Raw genomic sequence first — 16,027 nt, forward strand, 5'->3', positions numbered from 1 at the left:
AAAAACTGGTACTCTACCCTGAGTTGATGTCCTGGTTTTGTCTCTATAGTCAGGGGTATAATTTTTCAGTATTGTTTGTCATCTTACACATATGTGAACATTTGTCACATTTTACATATTTTACATGTGTAAATGACTTTGAGAGTAGAATTTATTCACATTCTATACACTATTCTTTGGTCTGCCACTTTTATGTTCTTTGAATCTCACTCATTACTAATTCCTCAGCACCTAATTCACATGTCTGATACTTAGCCGTGGCTCAAGATATTTGAGTGAATAGTTCTTTCAAAACAGATTATCACATTTGTTTACCTAAGAAATCATGTACTGTAAACTTACTATTTCTCCCTAAACTGTGCTGTGAACTGTTATTTAATTAATATACCATGGTGCTTTCATTAATGGTTAAAATAAGATTTAGATAATAATTTGATTACTTTCATGTCCATAGAAGAATTATTGTCTTCACAAGAGAAATCTCCCGGTGTCAAGGATGTGGTACTAAGTATGGAGTACAGTAAAAAATCGGACTTAGATACCTCCAAGCCATCCGATGAGAAAAGTGTTACACACAAAGGTAATTTTTATTCAGACAAGAAATGTTATTAATGGTAATGTTTAATTTGGGGAGAAGTGGTTTTTATTATATAACATGTCTTATTAAGTAACCCATTCTCTCATTTGTACTGTTCATTTCTAGTAGATGAGGTAAAATGGACGGCTACAACATGATTAGCTATTTTTAAAATACTAAAGTCGATCGTAGAACAGAAGCCATGCCAGTTAATTATACACTACACTAATACCTGCTTGTATATTTTTATATATGCTTTAAATGAAACAATTTAATTTAAAGCCTAGGTTAAATCTGAACTTGGAAAGTAACATGGTAATTTTAGAGTAATGTGATAGAGCATAAGATAACCCTGGAAGAAATGAAGTTGACCACAAATCTACATAATTTTTTTGTAAATCAAGATATTGAAATACCAGGGATTTTGTTTACATGCTGACATATTTAGAATACTTTTTACATCTACTGCACCTGGAGTTGTTGAGGTAAAACCATGTAATAAAAAATCACATGCAGTTGTATTCCTCACTTAGTCTCTGAAGGAACATGCTATTGGTGTTTGGTTACTGAACTGTTTGGCCATAATTGCACACCTACTACCCCTGGTGGCCCATGTGGTTCAGGCCACACAAAGGTCTCCAAATCTTCTGAGATGCTGAGATAATTTCATCCATAAATCTGTGTCATGTTTACAAGACGGAAAGAGGGATGACTTCCAAATCTTACTCTCCCACCCTCACTCTCCTACCTCTGTTCAGTCAGTATCTCCATCTGTCCTGGTCCCAGCTGGCACGCAACAAGAAAAATCTGCACTGTAAATCATCAAACCATATCATGCTTTTTTGATTCCTATCAAAGAATTACCATTCTTTTTCTGAAATCGATCACTTTGGACAAATCCTGTCGCTGTGAAATCGATCTTTCCCAGATTACGTAGAAGCACTGCTGTTACTTAATATTTCTTTGCTCCTTAGTTACATTGGCTGCTCAGAGTAGTGGTAGTTGAGGCTTTAGTTGAGACCCATTTTCCCTTTAAGTTCTTTGCTGGCTTGATTATAATTTGTTTCCTGTTTCATCTCAAAACTCTATGAAAGATTCTAAAACTGCTTTTAATGTTCCTGCATTTACTTTTAGTTTATGGTATACATGCTCTCATTTTCTCTTTTTATTTTTGTTATCATTTTCTTTTTCCTAAAACCGATCCTTTCTTTACTGAATCTGTTAGGAATTGATAGGTAAAACTATGATGGGAAAGGAAGAAGTAATAGTCATCAAGCATCTACTCTGTGCCTTTCACATTGCAGTAGGTGTTTTCTACACATTAGCTCATTGGGAAGCTTGGGAAGTCATTATTTTTAGAGTAGGAACCTGGGGTGAGTACATACCTGCTCACCTTTTTATTTTGAAAATGTCAATAGCTTTATTACCTTCAGATACCTTTATATATCTTAGTGTAAATTATTTTTTAAGTGTCAGGATTTCCTTAACATTTTTTGAGCTCTCTGAAATAAATACACCATGTCCGCATTTATATTTATAATTGTTATTTTTACTATCATCAAAGACAGTATCAAATATCTACTTTATAAGAACAGTAATACATAATCCTATAAAATTAAATGTAATAATTGAAATGTTCCCTAAGAGGCATAAGAAATTAGCATTCAAAAATAGCATTAATTTTATTTTGTGTTTATTTTCTATGTAGCCAGTTATTTTCAAAATTAACATAGAAACTATAGAAAAGTTTATATAATTTAAAGGTGTTCAAATTAGAAACATTCTTGTGTAGTCACCGTATAATTATAGGTGTTCGGTATGTCTTTCTTGGTTACTGTGGCACACAGCATGCAAGGGGACAGAAAGAGTGCCCTTTGAATACTTACTTTGTGCTAGGCACTGAGCTAAAGGTCTTTAATGCTTGCAGCATAATGATCTGAAGAGGTATGTATTGTTCACCCTTTTACTAACAAGGAAAGTGAGGAGTTAACTAACCATTTCAAGCTGACGCAGCCAGGAGAAGCGTTAGAGGGAATCCTGGAATCCTGGGAGCCACTTGACTCCAGAGCAGTGTACTCTTCCCTGTCCGGGTCTGGAGTTTTACATGCCTCAGACACCTCACATAAGCTTATCTGAAGAAGAACCTGAGATTAGCAAAACTGTTAACCCCAAGAAAATACTTAAAGATACCTAAATACAAATTGACCAGTACATGCATACAAACATATATACATGTATATATATGCTTACGTTTTATATATCAATTGATGTATATATGTATAAATAGTATTTTATATAAACCAAAAGACTCTGTCTCTGATCAAATTCCTTCCTGTTTCAAGTGGTGATTAGTTTTTACCAGGACCGGATATCCATTAAACGTTTCTAAAAGTAACTTTTCAGTCATTTGCCCAGTGATGCAGTGGCAGTGTTTAAAATTCATGTGTTATCTGCAGTGTCAGTTTTTAACGTCCTATTTCAATTCTATAAGCCATAGTTGAAATTATTTTCAACTGATTTCAAGTATGAACATTTACAAGTTTAAAAATCGTGTTCCAGTTTTTGTCAATTTTACAGGAATACAATGTAGGGGTGAGCGTTCATCAGTAGCCCTGTTGGAGGGGTCTAAAATATGTTTGCTTTTAAAACTCCTCAACACTCAGTGTAGAAGATATCTATTTTCAGTCTTGATTATTTTTCACAGACTGTCTCATCATACTATGCTCTGTTTATAAATGTGCTCTATTTACATTTTCATTATTAATATAAAGACAATTAACTTATATTTTGTGTTTTTTAAACATAATCTAGATGAGGAAGAGGATGGCAAGACTCCAACTCAACCACTGTTGAAAAAAGGCAGGCATTTTTCATCATTTTGTTTTAATCCCCTTTTTCATACTGTTAACTCTTTAATTCCAACTTTGCTATTTTCTTTTTTTACCTTAGTTTTTATTTCCATGGCAAGGTGATGCTACAGTTATTTATTGAATGCAGATTAGAAACATTATCTTTAGTCCAACTAAAAAGTATAAGTCATCCCAGGGAAAGGGAGTATATCAAAGGCAAATTACTTTAAATCATCATAGCATTTCTGAAATACTCAAACCTTGACTGTCAATACCAGTTTCTTATTTTAAACTGCATGGTTTAGGTGCTAAACAGAGACACTGAAATGGGTCTCTTTGCCAGTGTCACTTGCATTCTTTACCATCAGGTGTACCAAGCCAAGCCCTTAATTTTGATACTAATATATTTTTCATTTCAAAAATTACAATATTTCTCACAGCCCTGCTGCGTTTGGGAGATACACAGTCATGTCCCCGGGCATGACTTTTATGAGAAGGAGATAGAGGTGAGAGTTACGGAGCAGTGTGGTTTGGCAGCCATATTATGTCATCATGCACAATCATTCGTCATGTTTGCGTGTATCATGGCAGCATGAGAAGTGAATGACAGACATCCTGCAGAAACAATCAGATTTCCTCCTGTGGATTCCTGCTTTTAAAAATTTGCTGTAGGAGTCTCATAATAGTCATTTGCTTGCTCATAGAGTCAGTGCTGAGTTATTTTGTTTTTTTTTTTTTTAAGTTTTTAAGTTTTTAATTCCTGGGAATATGGGAACTTCCTTGGTATATTGCTCTTTAGATCTGCAGCACGTGGTGCCCTCCAAGGAGTTCTACCATCTTTCTGTGCCTCAGAGAAAGATGTGTGGTTATATGGCTTTAGCTTTTTGCATCACAAACCAAGGGGTCAAGTTAGGTAAAGATGAGGGTGTTCTTGCTTAGACTCAGAGGTTTCACTGTGATAATTGTTAGATTGTATTCATTCGTCTTCCACTTCCCTCTGTCTTTTATATTAATGATGACATTTTATGTAAAATAATTTTTTGATCTTATATTAATGATGACATTTTATGTAAAATAATTTTTTGATCTTTAAATTACTGAGGAAAAAGATTACAAAAGTGATACGTTCATGGAATAGGCATAAGCCTCATTTGTCCAGTTAGCGTAAAACAACTTCTCAAAAATCTCAGTCAATTATAATATTCTTGATTAGTATTGGTATTCATGCTTCTCTTTCATTAAGAATGCTTCAAAATATTAGAAATTAGGCAAGATAATTTGGATGAGTTAAGCTGTTGTAAAGATGTATTTATCTGTGAATGTCTTTCAAAAGTACATTTAAATTATAAACCACTGAAAGCTTATGATGGATGCCATATACAACTGTCTGCATTATAAACATTTAAATATACAAGAGTTAGGAAATTATAGGAATTCAGCAAAAGAGACTTGAATATTTATCTCCCTTACATGTTATTTTTCTGCTTCATCCTTTAGAATCCAAAGGCCCTGCTGTGCCCTTAAATGTAGCTGACCAAAAGCTTCTTGAAGCTAGTACACAGTTTCAGAAAAAACAAGGAAAGAATACTATTGATGTCTGGTGGCTTTTTGATGATGGAGGTAAGGTTGTTACCATGCTTTTTAGCAGTTTTACATGTAGTGAAGTTGTGGGACTATGGGAATCGTACTAAGAAATGACGTGTCCTTTTCATCCCTAGACCCCTTTCCAGTTTTGTCAACATTCCCCAAAGCACCAGGATTAGTTTCAGAATCAGGTGTTGCACTTAACTGTTACCTCTTCAGTGTCCTTCACTTTGCAAGTTGCCTACTTCTTGAGCTCATGACCTTAATATTTTTTGGGTTTTGTTTTTTTTTTTTTTTTTTTTTTTTAATTTTGTTTTTTCAACGTTTATTTATTTTTGGGACAGAGAGAGACAGAGCATGAACGGGGGAGGAGCAGAGAGAGAGGGAGACACAGAATCGGAAACAGGCTCCAGGCTCTGAGCCATCAGCCCAGAGCCTGACGCGGGGCTCGAACTCACGGACCGCGAGATCGTGACCTGGCTGAAGTCGGACGCTTAACCGACTGCGCCACCCAGGCGCCCCTGTTGTTTTTTTTTTTTTTAATCGACCAGTCTGAGAATGTCACTAGATTTGAAGTGCCATTTAATCTTTTGTCATAATTAGTTTACATTATGTAGGTTTTTGGTAGAAATATTACAGAAGTGACGCTATGCTCTTCTGTCTATATCTCAAGTGGGACATGATGTTTGTTTTGGCTCATGACTGGTGAAGTTAGCTTTGACTATTGAGTAAGGTGGTTTTCACTAGATTTTTAGAATGAAAAGTTACTGTTTCCCCTTTTTAATTACACATATTAGTGGATGGGGATTTACTTTTGGATTAGGTAAATATACCATCATTTCTACAACTTTTACCACCATCTTTAGCATCCTTTGATACTTTGGCCTGCTCTTATCATTGGTGTGGTGTGTTTGTGGTTGCCAAATGGTGATTTTCGAATCCTGTTATTTCTTCCTCTTAGTTGGCTTCTTACTGTAAGGAAGAGCTTTCTCTTTTTTTCTATCTTTGTGAACTTATAGACTGTATTCAGTGTGAGATGGTTTGTCATTCTCATTATTTGTTTTGATGTTCAGATCGTTTCCATATTTGGCCAGCAAGATCCTTTGTAGTCTGACTTGTGTGTCCATTTGTCATGTCCCAATCATAAGATGTTCCAGACTTACTTTTGTACTTTGCCTGTACCAGCCATTGAGTCACCTTTTACCCGAGGAACGCTGACTGCTCTTAGTGGAGAATGGTATATAGAAACAAAGATACGCTCGTTGCCACTGCAGTGTCACTGCTCCCAGGCCCTCTCAGTAGATGGGTCTCAGAAACTTACCATAGATATGTTAGTACATGTAAGTATAGATTGAACACCCATTCCAGTTTAAATACTGCAGGGTTTAATCCAGCTTCTTCCTTCTTGGAGTTCTCATTTGAGAGAGAAACCTGGCTCCCACTAGGTTCAGTGAAGACTCTCAGTTCCTCAGTCCTCCTGTATGTGACTAACCTCCCGGTTCCATTGGGCTTCCCTCCTTGTTCAGGCCTACCTCATGGCTTTCTGTCTGAATTATTAAGGAAGAACAGATAGAAAAATATTGTTAAATGTGGAGTTTTAGCAGACATTCTTTTAGAGATTAAATTGAATTAAAAGGTCTTAATTGAGAAATTAGCATTTTGTGAATGATTTTTTATATTTTTATGATTTAGGTTTGACCTTATTGATACCTTACCTTCTGACTACCAAGAAAAAGTGGAAAGACTGTAAGATCAGAGTGTTCATTGGTGGGAAAATAAACCGAATAGACCATGACCGGAGAGCGTAAGTGTATTTAAATGGAAGAGCATTAATCTAGCCATAGTTCACTATTATAGTATATTTGATAGTATAAAAAAGACACAGTCCAGAAAACGTCAGTCAGGTTGTCCTATACTGAAGCTGAAAATCTTGTTAAACAACTAAAACCTCATTCTCTTTAATCTTTATGTTTACGTTGTAGATAGTTCATTTTACTGATTCCTAATATTTTTTCATATATTGACATTTTAGAAAGTCTTTGTTAAAAATTTGCAGCATTTAAATGTTAGGCATGTAAAAAATCAGTGGATGTGCCTCCAAATCACATATTCCCGTGTGAGATACATTCTGTAGACTTGAAGACAACAGAAATGAAGGATGCCGCGGTCATCCCTTGTCTTACTCCTCTGTACTGTCCCCATTCTATTTCTGGTTGAGTGATTTGCTACATACCCCACATCTCATCCCTGACCTTTTCAGCACACACTATACACTCTTCTCTTGAGTTCACGTTTGAAAAGTAGAGCTCTGATGATAAGATGCCTCTGCCCAAATACTTGGAATTTCCTCTCTGTTACATTCCATAGAAAGTCTGTGCTAAAATATGACAAAGCCCAAACCCTCTGTCCTGTTCTCCACACTGTGTCTTACCCCTCACTGTGGTGCGCACTGGTGCACCTGCCCTGAACACACATGCTGTTTCAGGCTTGTACCCCTCTCTGCTCTCATCTCTACTGTAAACAGCTCCTCTCATGAAACACTCCAGACTTTCAAGTCCAGCATTGCCGTCACTTTCTTCGTGACACTTGCCCTAATGTGTTTTATTTTTATACCATTGTCTCCCCATTAGTTGTTACCCTTCCTTCCTCAGTAACAGTATACTTGGTATCACTCGCTGCATTCTAGGTACTGTATTAATTTATTTTTGTATCTTAGATTTGAGTTTCGTGGGCCCAGTGGCACATAGCAGGCACTTAATAGATCTACACTGGAATTCAACTAAATGTCGAGTCATCTCACATAGTGAATTATGCAAGAAATACTAGAAATAATTCAAAAGTTAAACCTGGAGCAAGTCTGTTTTCTAATGTCTTAATTTAGAAAACTGTTTTCTTAAAAATAGAATCCCCTTGTGCTGACAGCTTTTCCTTTGTGTTTTTTTCCACTTTTTTGTTGGTGCCACCAAGGTTTCCTTGCCATCTCTGCCTCTGAAAAGGTATTTCTTTACTGAAAAGTCAGAGGCTTGTTGGAGCTTCTTTTTCATGTCTGTGCCAGTCCCCCTCCCCCTCAAAAATGCTGTGAACTTGATCTGCCATTAGTTACAGCTTTTGATGGCCCCCAAAAGTCCTGTTTGGGTCTTGAGATAGGCATTCTTCATGGATGGAAGAAGAATCGAAAAATAATTAAACTTAACAACTGTTTACTAGTTTTTGTGGAAATCCATATAGTCACCAATATAATCTGTCTAAAAAAAGTTTTAACTGAAGTATAGTTGACATATATAGTTATGTTGATTTCAGGCGGGCAACATAGTGATTCCATATCTCTTTATGTCATGCTCACCACAGGATTGCTACCATCTGTCCCTGTACAGCGCTATGAAAATACCATTGACTGTATTCCCCAGGCTGTACCTTTCATCTTCGTGACTTGTTCATTCTGTAACTGAAAGCCTGTATCTCTGACTCCTTGTGACAAAAATTAAATTTAAAAACTAGTTACCTTCCAAATTTCATTATTACTGTCTTTCCATTCATGATTGGATACTAAGGAGCGATCAGAGAAAGTGAAAGAATATAACTGGAGTCTCTACTCAGGGAATTTTGAGTTCTACTCAGTTGAATGTACGGTGTGAACTAACACAGATGAACTTTATTCAGCACCTGATAACAGTTTTCCTATAAATGATGCTTTTCAGATACAGTGATTCAGGCTGAAATGGAATAAAAATACATAGATGCAGCTTTTATGTATCTCAATGCTTTTCATTTTTGTTTTAGGATGGCTACTTTGCTTAGTAAGTTCCGGATAGACTTCTCTGATATCATGGTCTTAGGAGATATTAATACTAAACCAAAGAAAGAAAAGTAAGTTCTTGGATAAATTACTCTGTATAGATAACTGATTCTTTTATGGATGACCTACTCACATATTCCAGTAACAGATCATTCAACTTAAACTAATTACCTGGAGGTTTTACCTGCTGTTAGCATGTGAAGTCAACTTTTTAAAATCTGGTACTGACAGTTGGCATGCCTGTAGCTGTTACTAAAGTAAGTGTAAGGGCTTTCAGTTTTCAGAGAATTCAGTTAGTGCTTTACAAGTAATTTCTGAAAATCCTAATGCCACAGAAATTCCACATGGTTCTTTGAATTTCCACTGTTCATGCCTATATTCATTACCACCACTCACTCAATTCCTACTCCACATTATATATTACTTTTCACTGTTTTGCCTTATTAGTAAAATAGGAGAATCAAAAATTAGCCTGTAATAGTTGGAATCAGAATTCTCAAGGGTCAAGGGAAAGTATACTCATGGAATAATCTACCTGAAAATGGTACCTAGAGATTGTTATAATAATATGTATATTTATGTTACCAGGCATAATTTTAATTATTCTCAAGTAAATTGAATAAATGATGAAGCTGGTTTAAAGAATTTATCTTAAATAGAAAATAATAAGGTATACTTTGTAAGCTTATAATCAGGGAAGGATTTGTTTCCTTTTATAAAACAATATATGCCAGGAACTTTGTACGAAACTTGATACTGAAAAATATTTTTCACATTCATAGGGGATTAGAGTGTTTATGTTCTTTTACTGTCTCTTATCCTATTAAATTATCTTTGTATCTAGAGATTAATTGTGCATCTTCTTAAATGTTAAGTATCTGTGTGTTCCTCCCTTCAGAATATTCTAGTACCTTTTCTCCTACTACTGCTCCTTTCATTCAGTGGTACTTGAACTAGGAAAGGTTTTGAATATTTTGAGTAAAGAAACAACACAATTTGACATATTGCTCAAAAGGATCATTTTAGCTACGGTGATGGAAATGTATGTAGGTTGACGGGGGGGGGGGGCATAGGAGCAGGGAGTAGATACAGAGAGATCATTGTTAGCAGTTCAAATTACAATTCTGTTATTGTGAATATGGTTCTAAATCTCTAATCAATTTGAGAAACTAGAGATGGCTGTTTTCTGAATAAGTTGCCAAAGAGATGGTTATAATTAGGGTGTGGAAGTGAGCAGGAGAGATGGAAAACACTGACTTCTCAAATTCTAATTTAGCATTTACGATCTTAGTGTTAAGTAATTCAGATTGTGATTGTCAGTTTTTTTTAAGTATTGTAGCATTTGATGAAATGATTGAGCCGTATAGACTTCATGAAGATGACAAAGAACAAGATATTGCAGATAAAATGAAAGAAGATGAGCCATGGCGAATAACAGATAATGAGCTTGAACTTTATAAGACCAAGGTATTATTTCTCTTCTGCTTTCTTTTCATTAATGTTCCATTGATTTTTTTAAAAAAAACGTTAAGATAGAAGTATCAAGAACTATAATTTGTTATGGGAGGAACCAGTCTTGTAAATTCAGTCTCCTCTAAGTTGGATCTGTATGTGAACAGTGTGTGTAAATCATTAGGTCTTTTTTAAACTAGGGAACAGAGACTTTTATTACACCAAAATTATTTTGGTTTCTTTCTGCTTACTTCTATATAGTTCTGTGAACCACACTAGATTCCACTTTTCCAATGGTCTAGGAATGACTTTGTCTTATTTCCTTTCAGACCTATCGGCAGATAAGGTTAAATGAATTATTAAAGGAACATTCAAGTACAGCTAATATCATTGTCATGTAAGTAATGTCTATACTAAGATTTTCTTCGGTATTCATTTTATGATAATGCGATTAGGATTAATTGCCATACCAAGTACATACGTATATATTTCCCAGTAATGATCTAGTGGTTATAAGTAGGAAAAACAAACTTTTGTTAATATACTTCAAGCATACGGAAAAATCACTTAAGGTAGGAGGAAAGAAAAGCAAAAATCTTAAGCTTATATGAATCTAAGTAATTCTTTACTACAATAGTCTATTATGGAATTTTTCCTTTCTTCTTTTTCCCACCTTTTAAAAACTCCTTGGCTTTGAGGACACTCCATCATATGTGGGGTATGAGGTCCTCAAGTTAAACTTTGGACCCTGAGGTGGTGGAGGGCACCTGGCTGGCTGAGTCTGTAGAGCGTGCCTTTCTTGATCTAGGGTTGTGAATTTGAGTGTGACATTGAGGGGTGGATTGTACTGACTTAAAATAATTTTTTTTTTTTTTTTTTTTTTTTTTTTTGAGAAAGAGAGGGCACAAGTAAGCCAGGGGCAGAGAGAGAAGCCCAGCTCACCTGAAACGGCACTCAAGCTCATCTGATGCCATACTTAACTCACGAACTGTGACATCATGACCTGAGCCGAAGTCAGATGTTTAATGAATGACTGAGCCACCCAAGCACCCCTCCAAATCAGTTTTTTACTGTTAAACTTGCCTTAGATTTTTAAAAAATCTTAAAAAAAAAATTGTAGACCCGAGGCAGCATCCTCATAGAAATAGCACCATAAAGTTACCTTGGGGGTTTAATGTAAAAAGTGGTTCCTGTCTGAATCTGTTTCCCCAGTTTTCCACACACAAACTTTACATACAGACACTCTGTCCTTGCATTGAATATAGATGTTAATGCTCTCTAGGTTTTTTTTTTCCTCACTAAATCAGATTCGGTAGGTATTACTTGAACCTGAATTTTCTGTCATGGAGCCTGGGTCCTTCAATAGGTTAAAAAAAAAAAAAAAAAAGCTCAGTCTTCCAAAAACATCCCAAATGATGAAATGAAATAATACTAGAGAAATGTTGTTTTGATTAACAAAAAAACAATACACCAGAAGATTTCAAGTTTTGCTGCTAATGATCAGATACTGTAATGGAATATGCTAGAACAGAAGTCTAGAGAGAAACAGTTGATAGGGCAACTGGTGACTACTACCACTATCTACAAATTGGAATGAAAGACCAGACAATTGAGTGGCTCAGTCCATTGAGTGTCTGACTTCAGCTCAGGTCATGATCTCATGGTTCGTGGGTTCGGGCCCTGTGTTGGGCTCACTGCTGTCAGTCAGGATCCTGCTTCCAACTCCTCTCTCCCCTTCTCTCACTGTCCCTCCCCTACTCGCACTTTCTCTCTCAAAAATAAACACTAAGAAAATTAATGAAAGCCCAGAGAAATAAGAGAAGTTGAAAATTAATACATAGAATTAATTATGTTTCAGTTTTGTTTATCCATGTGTAGTTTCTGCTTTCAAAATTCAGATACAAACAGCCCTTTCTCCTAAAAGAATTCTGTCCTTCATGAAAAAGGGAAAATGTGAGGTTTAGCGTTAGATATAAAATGTGCTACAGTTGATAGAAATACTTATTTCTATTCTTACGGATAAATTTTAAAAATCTTTTGTTCAGACATGTGAAAGGGAGAATAGTGATCTATGAGTATAGTCATTGTTACGCTATGTTCAAAATTTGCCACGCTCAAAAACAATGTGTAACTAACCAAAGTAATTTTTAGTTAATATTACTAGGGACTCCATATATAATTTTTATTACATTTTCTATTTTCAACTTAAATGCATTGCCTAATTTCCTTTCTCTTTTTGATACCAGGAGTCTCCCAGTTGCTAGGAAAGGTGCTGTGTCAAGTGCTCTCTATATGGCCTGGTTAGAAGCTCTATCAAAGGACCTACCGCCAATTCTCCTAGTCCGTGGGAATCATCAGAGTGTCCTTACCTTCTATTCTTAAGTGTTCCGACACAGTGGACAGCCCTCCAGATGGTACTTTAGTGCCCAGTGGAGTAACTGAAATCTTCAATGACACATTAACATCACAATGGCGAACTGTGACTTTTCTTTCACTATTTCATTAATTTGAAAGCACACAGGGAAGTTGCTCCATTGATCCGTGTATGGAGACTTCAGTTTTAGTCAAGTCTGTATTTCAATCTGAATGAATGATGATGATTCCTTGTTGCTGGACTGAAGCTCATGAGAGTAAAGTTTTCCTTTGCTACTTGAATAGCAATAAAAGTGTGTTATTTTTTGATTGATGAGAGGAGTACAAAAAGCCTTTAGCCTTGAGGTGCCTTCTGAAATTAACCAAATTTCATCCATATATCCTCTTTTATAAATTTATAGAATGTCAAATTTTGCCGTCAGCTATTATTTTTATTTCTAGTCTCTTCCACCGTGAAATGAAATGGACACTGCTTTTCTTCTTCCATTGACCAATTAGTGTTGAGTACTGTATGTTTTCTATTACTTTTGTAAAGGTATCTGTTAGATACTAAAGATGAGAATTAGGGCAAGTTAATGAAAAATAAAAAAAAAAAAAAAATGATAACCCAAAAGTGACCCCAAAGGTTAGGTTTCTGTGGGTTTATATAAAATGTAGATCTAGGAAAAAAAGACCCAATAAACCTTTCTTTGTTTTGTTTTTTTTTAATCTCTAATTGGCTATTTGTATTTTTATTTGAAATCTTAGGGACGGTTGAAGATTTATCCAGTACCTCTATATACCATGCTGAAAAATCTCCTGTTGTCATTCTTCAGACCAAAGTCCTCAAAATCATTTGTATCTATTAGAAGGGAGATCTGTCCTAATTTATAGTTTTCCTCAAATCTTGAGGGACTTTTAAGAAATGCTAAAAGACTTTTCTCGAGGAAAATTAGATAAAATAATGTCATCAAATAGACTATTTCAGTAAACAATATGTGGAATCCCACTGTACCATCATTTATAAATCATTAAAATATTTAATGTTTCATCAAATGGTTAAATGGACCACTGGTTTCTTAATGAAATGTTTTTAGGCTTAATTCATTCAATTGTCAAGTATACTTAGTCTTAATTAATACACTCAGGTTTGAACAGATTATTCTGAACATTTAAATTTAATCCATTCTTAATACTTTAAAACTTTTGTGTTAAGAAAAACTGCCAGTTTGTGCTTTTGGAATGTCTGTTTTGACATCATAGTCTACTAGTACAATTTTGACAGTGCGTACGCACTGTTACTAAAAGCTTTATATACAATTATCAATGTGAAGTTTTTCATTTTTTATTCAAGGAAGGATTTCCTAAAAACATTTCAAGGGATAGATGTCTGCATATATGTATGTGTGTATGCATACGTATATGCATACACAGATGCATATGTGTATATAATGACGTTTATGTTGCTGGTGTTTTTGCATTTTAAAGTGATCCAAGATTCATTAGATTAAAATTTTTTTGTTTTGGTAAACATAAGTTCAAAATGAGATTGAAAGGTAACAGGTTTCCTGGAGAACAAAGGTGATCATTGGAAGGGCATGTAACTTCACACAGTTACTGTTCAGTTAGAAAATGGAGAACACGTCTGCTACAATACTGTTCAGTGAGTTCATTGGCATAAGTCTCCGTGGTGAAGAATGTATGCAGGTTTTCATGAATCTTGATAGAAATTCATAAAATTACTACTGTTGTCAATAGTGCAGTCTTTTTGCTGCGTGAGCATAAACTAAATGAATAGAAAAGTGGAGATCTGATGATAATTTTGAATTCAGAATGTTAAAATGAAGTAATTGTTTTTCCAAATTTTTTTCCCTACATTATGACTCACAGCATTGTTCCATTTTATTGCAGGTTTTGTAGTGTTTTGGGGGAAAGACAGTAGAAGTGTCATATTATTCAGTAAACAATATCGTGTTTGAACTTTTTAAATGGATAATAGGGCATGAATTGAGTGCTGCTATCTTGAAATGTGCACAGGTACACTTACTTTTTTTTTTTTTTGGAATTTTTCCCATTCAGGAAACCATCATTGTGATCTGTACTGCAGGAACCAAATGTCATGCATCATACATATGTGTATAAAGTACATAAAATATATCTAAATATGCATAATGGGGGGAGGGTAATATTGTCTGTGAAATAATGTAAGAAGCTTTTCACTTAAAAAAAAAAAAAATGCATTACTTTCACTTAACACTAGACACCAGGTCAAAATTTTCAAGGTTGTTGTAGTACTCTAATAAATTTCAACAATTCTTAGAGATGCTAGCTAGTGTTGAAGCTATTCTACTCTGTTTTATTTATGCTGAATTTGATTATTTTAATGCCATTTTTTTTTTTTTTTAGTTCTAATCATTGGTGATAACTTGGAAATAAATATGCAATGGCATTGGACAGTTCATTATTTCTATAGGTAAATACCGGGTTTAGAGAGAATGGTGGTGTTAAGCTGATTATTAAGGGTTAATTAAATCAAATATTTATTTGTTACATTATTTCATTTGTACTTTAGGTTTCCTTTTACATTCTTTTTATATGCTTTCTGACGTTACATATTTTTAAAGACTATGGAAATAATTTAAAGATTTGAGCTCTGGTGGATGTTGATCTACTAAGTTTGAAAATGTAATATTTTGATAATACTGTACTATAACTGTCACACACCTGCTTTTCTAACGTTTTAATGTGGAATATTGCAGTTGCTGCTTGTACAGAGGTTACTGCAATAAAGGAAGTGGATTCATTAAAACTACTTAATGTCTACTCTTCTATTTTATCTGTTTTGGAAATCTTTGTCAACTTTGTGATATACCCTCATTTATAGGACTGTTATTTCACAATATCAGAGTTTTTTAGTGGCTTTTACTGTAATATTCATGCCTTGGAAAAGTTGTATGAAATTGTTTGCTATCCCTGGGCCTTTGTCCCTAAGCCTCATAGTCCGTGTCTTTTCTTCGGAAGACTTTTGGCTAAGCTGATTAGCGATTCTATAAAACATTTTCGCTTTCTTATTTGAACATTATAGTAAGCATGTCATATATGCAGGACGGTTAAGTTATCTCTGTCTTACTCTTGAGAAAGCAACTTGGTGCAATGTAGGGAGTTTCCTGAGGTCATGTGGCAAAGAAGTGAAGAATGTTGGCCGAGAGCCCAGATCTTTCATCTCCTGGGGTATCTCTATTACGCGTTCACTGCTGCCTGATCCATAACTAAGAGGTCTGGGATAGACTGGCTATTTCCAAACTGCTCGTCCATGTCTGCCAGCAAATGTGTGTTCAGGTAACGCAATTAAAGTTAGAAATACAGAGTGGCTACAGGCTGGCTAATACATCTGAAGCCAAATAGAGGTGTCCACTG

At 35.0% G+C, this 16,027-nt stretch overlaps 1 protein-coding gene across 1 annotated transcript in view; it reads left to right on the forward strand.

Annotated features, from left to right (window-relative positions):
• SLC12A2 (solute carrier family 12 member 2) overlaps nt 1-15,422 on the forward strand; it is a 108,509-nt gene extending 93,087 nt beyond the window's left edge. The window contains exons 20-27 of the mRNA XM_030317320.1: nt 455-580; nt 3,389-3,436; nt 4,924-5,046; nt 6,703-6,814; nt 8,791-8,877; nt 10,138-10,273; nt 10,588-10,655; nt 12,505-15,422. Of these exons, the coding sequence (XP_030173180.1) occupies nt 455-580; nt 3,389-3,436; nt 4,924-5,046; nt 6,703-6,814; nt 8,791-8,877; nt 10,138-10,273; nt 10,588-10,655; nt 12,505-12,640 (836 nt within the window). The 3' untranslated portion in view covers nt 12,641-15,422. The remainder of the gene's footprint in view (nt 1-454; nt 581-3,388; nt 3,437-4,923; nt 5,047-6,702; nt 6,815-8,790; nt 8,878-10,137; nt 10,274-10,587; nt 10,656-12,504) is intronic.
• Nucleotides 15,423-16,027: the final 605 nt, after the last annotated feature.

Source organism: Lynx canadensis, chromosome A1 (genome assembly GCF_007474595.2).
Source record: "Lynx canadensis isolate LIC74 chromosome A1, mLynCan4.pri.v2, whole genome shotgun sequence".
Classification (NCBI taxonomy): Eukaryota; Metazoa; Chordata; class Mammalia; order Carnivora; family Felidae; genus Lynx; species Lynx canadensis.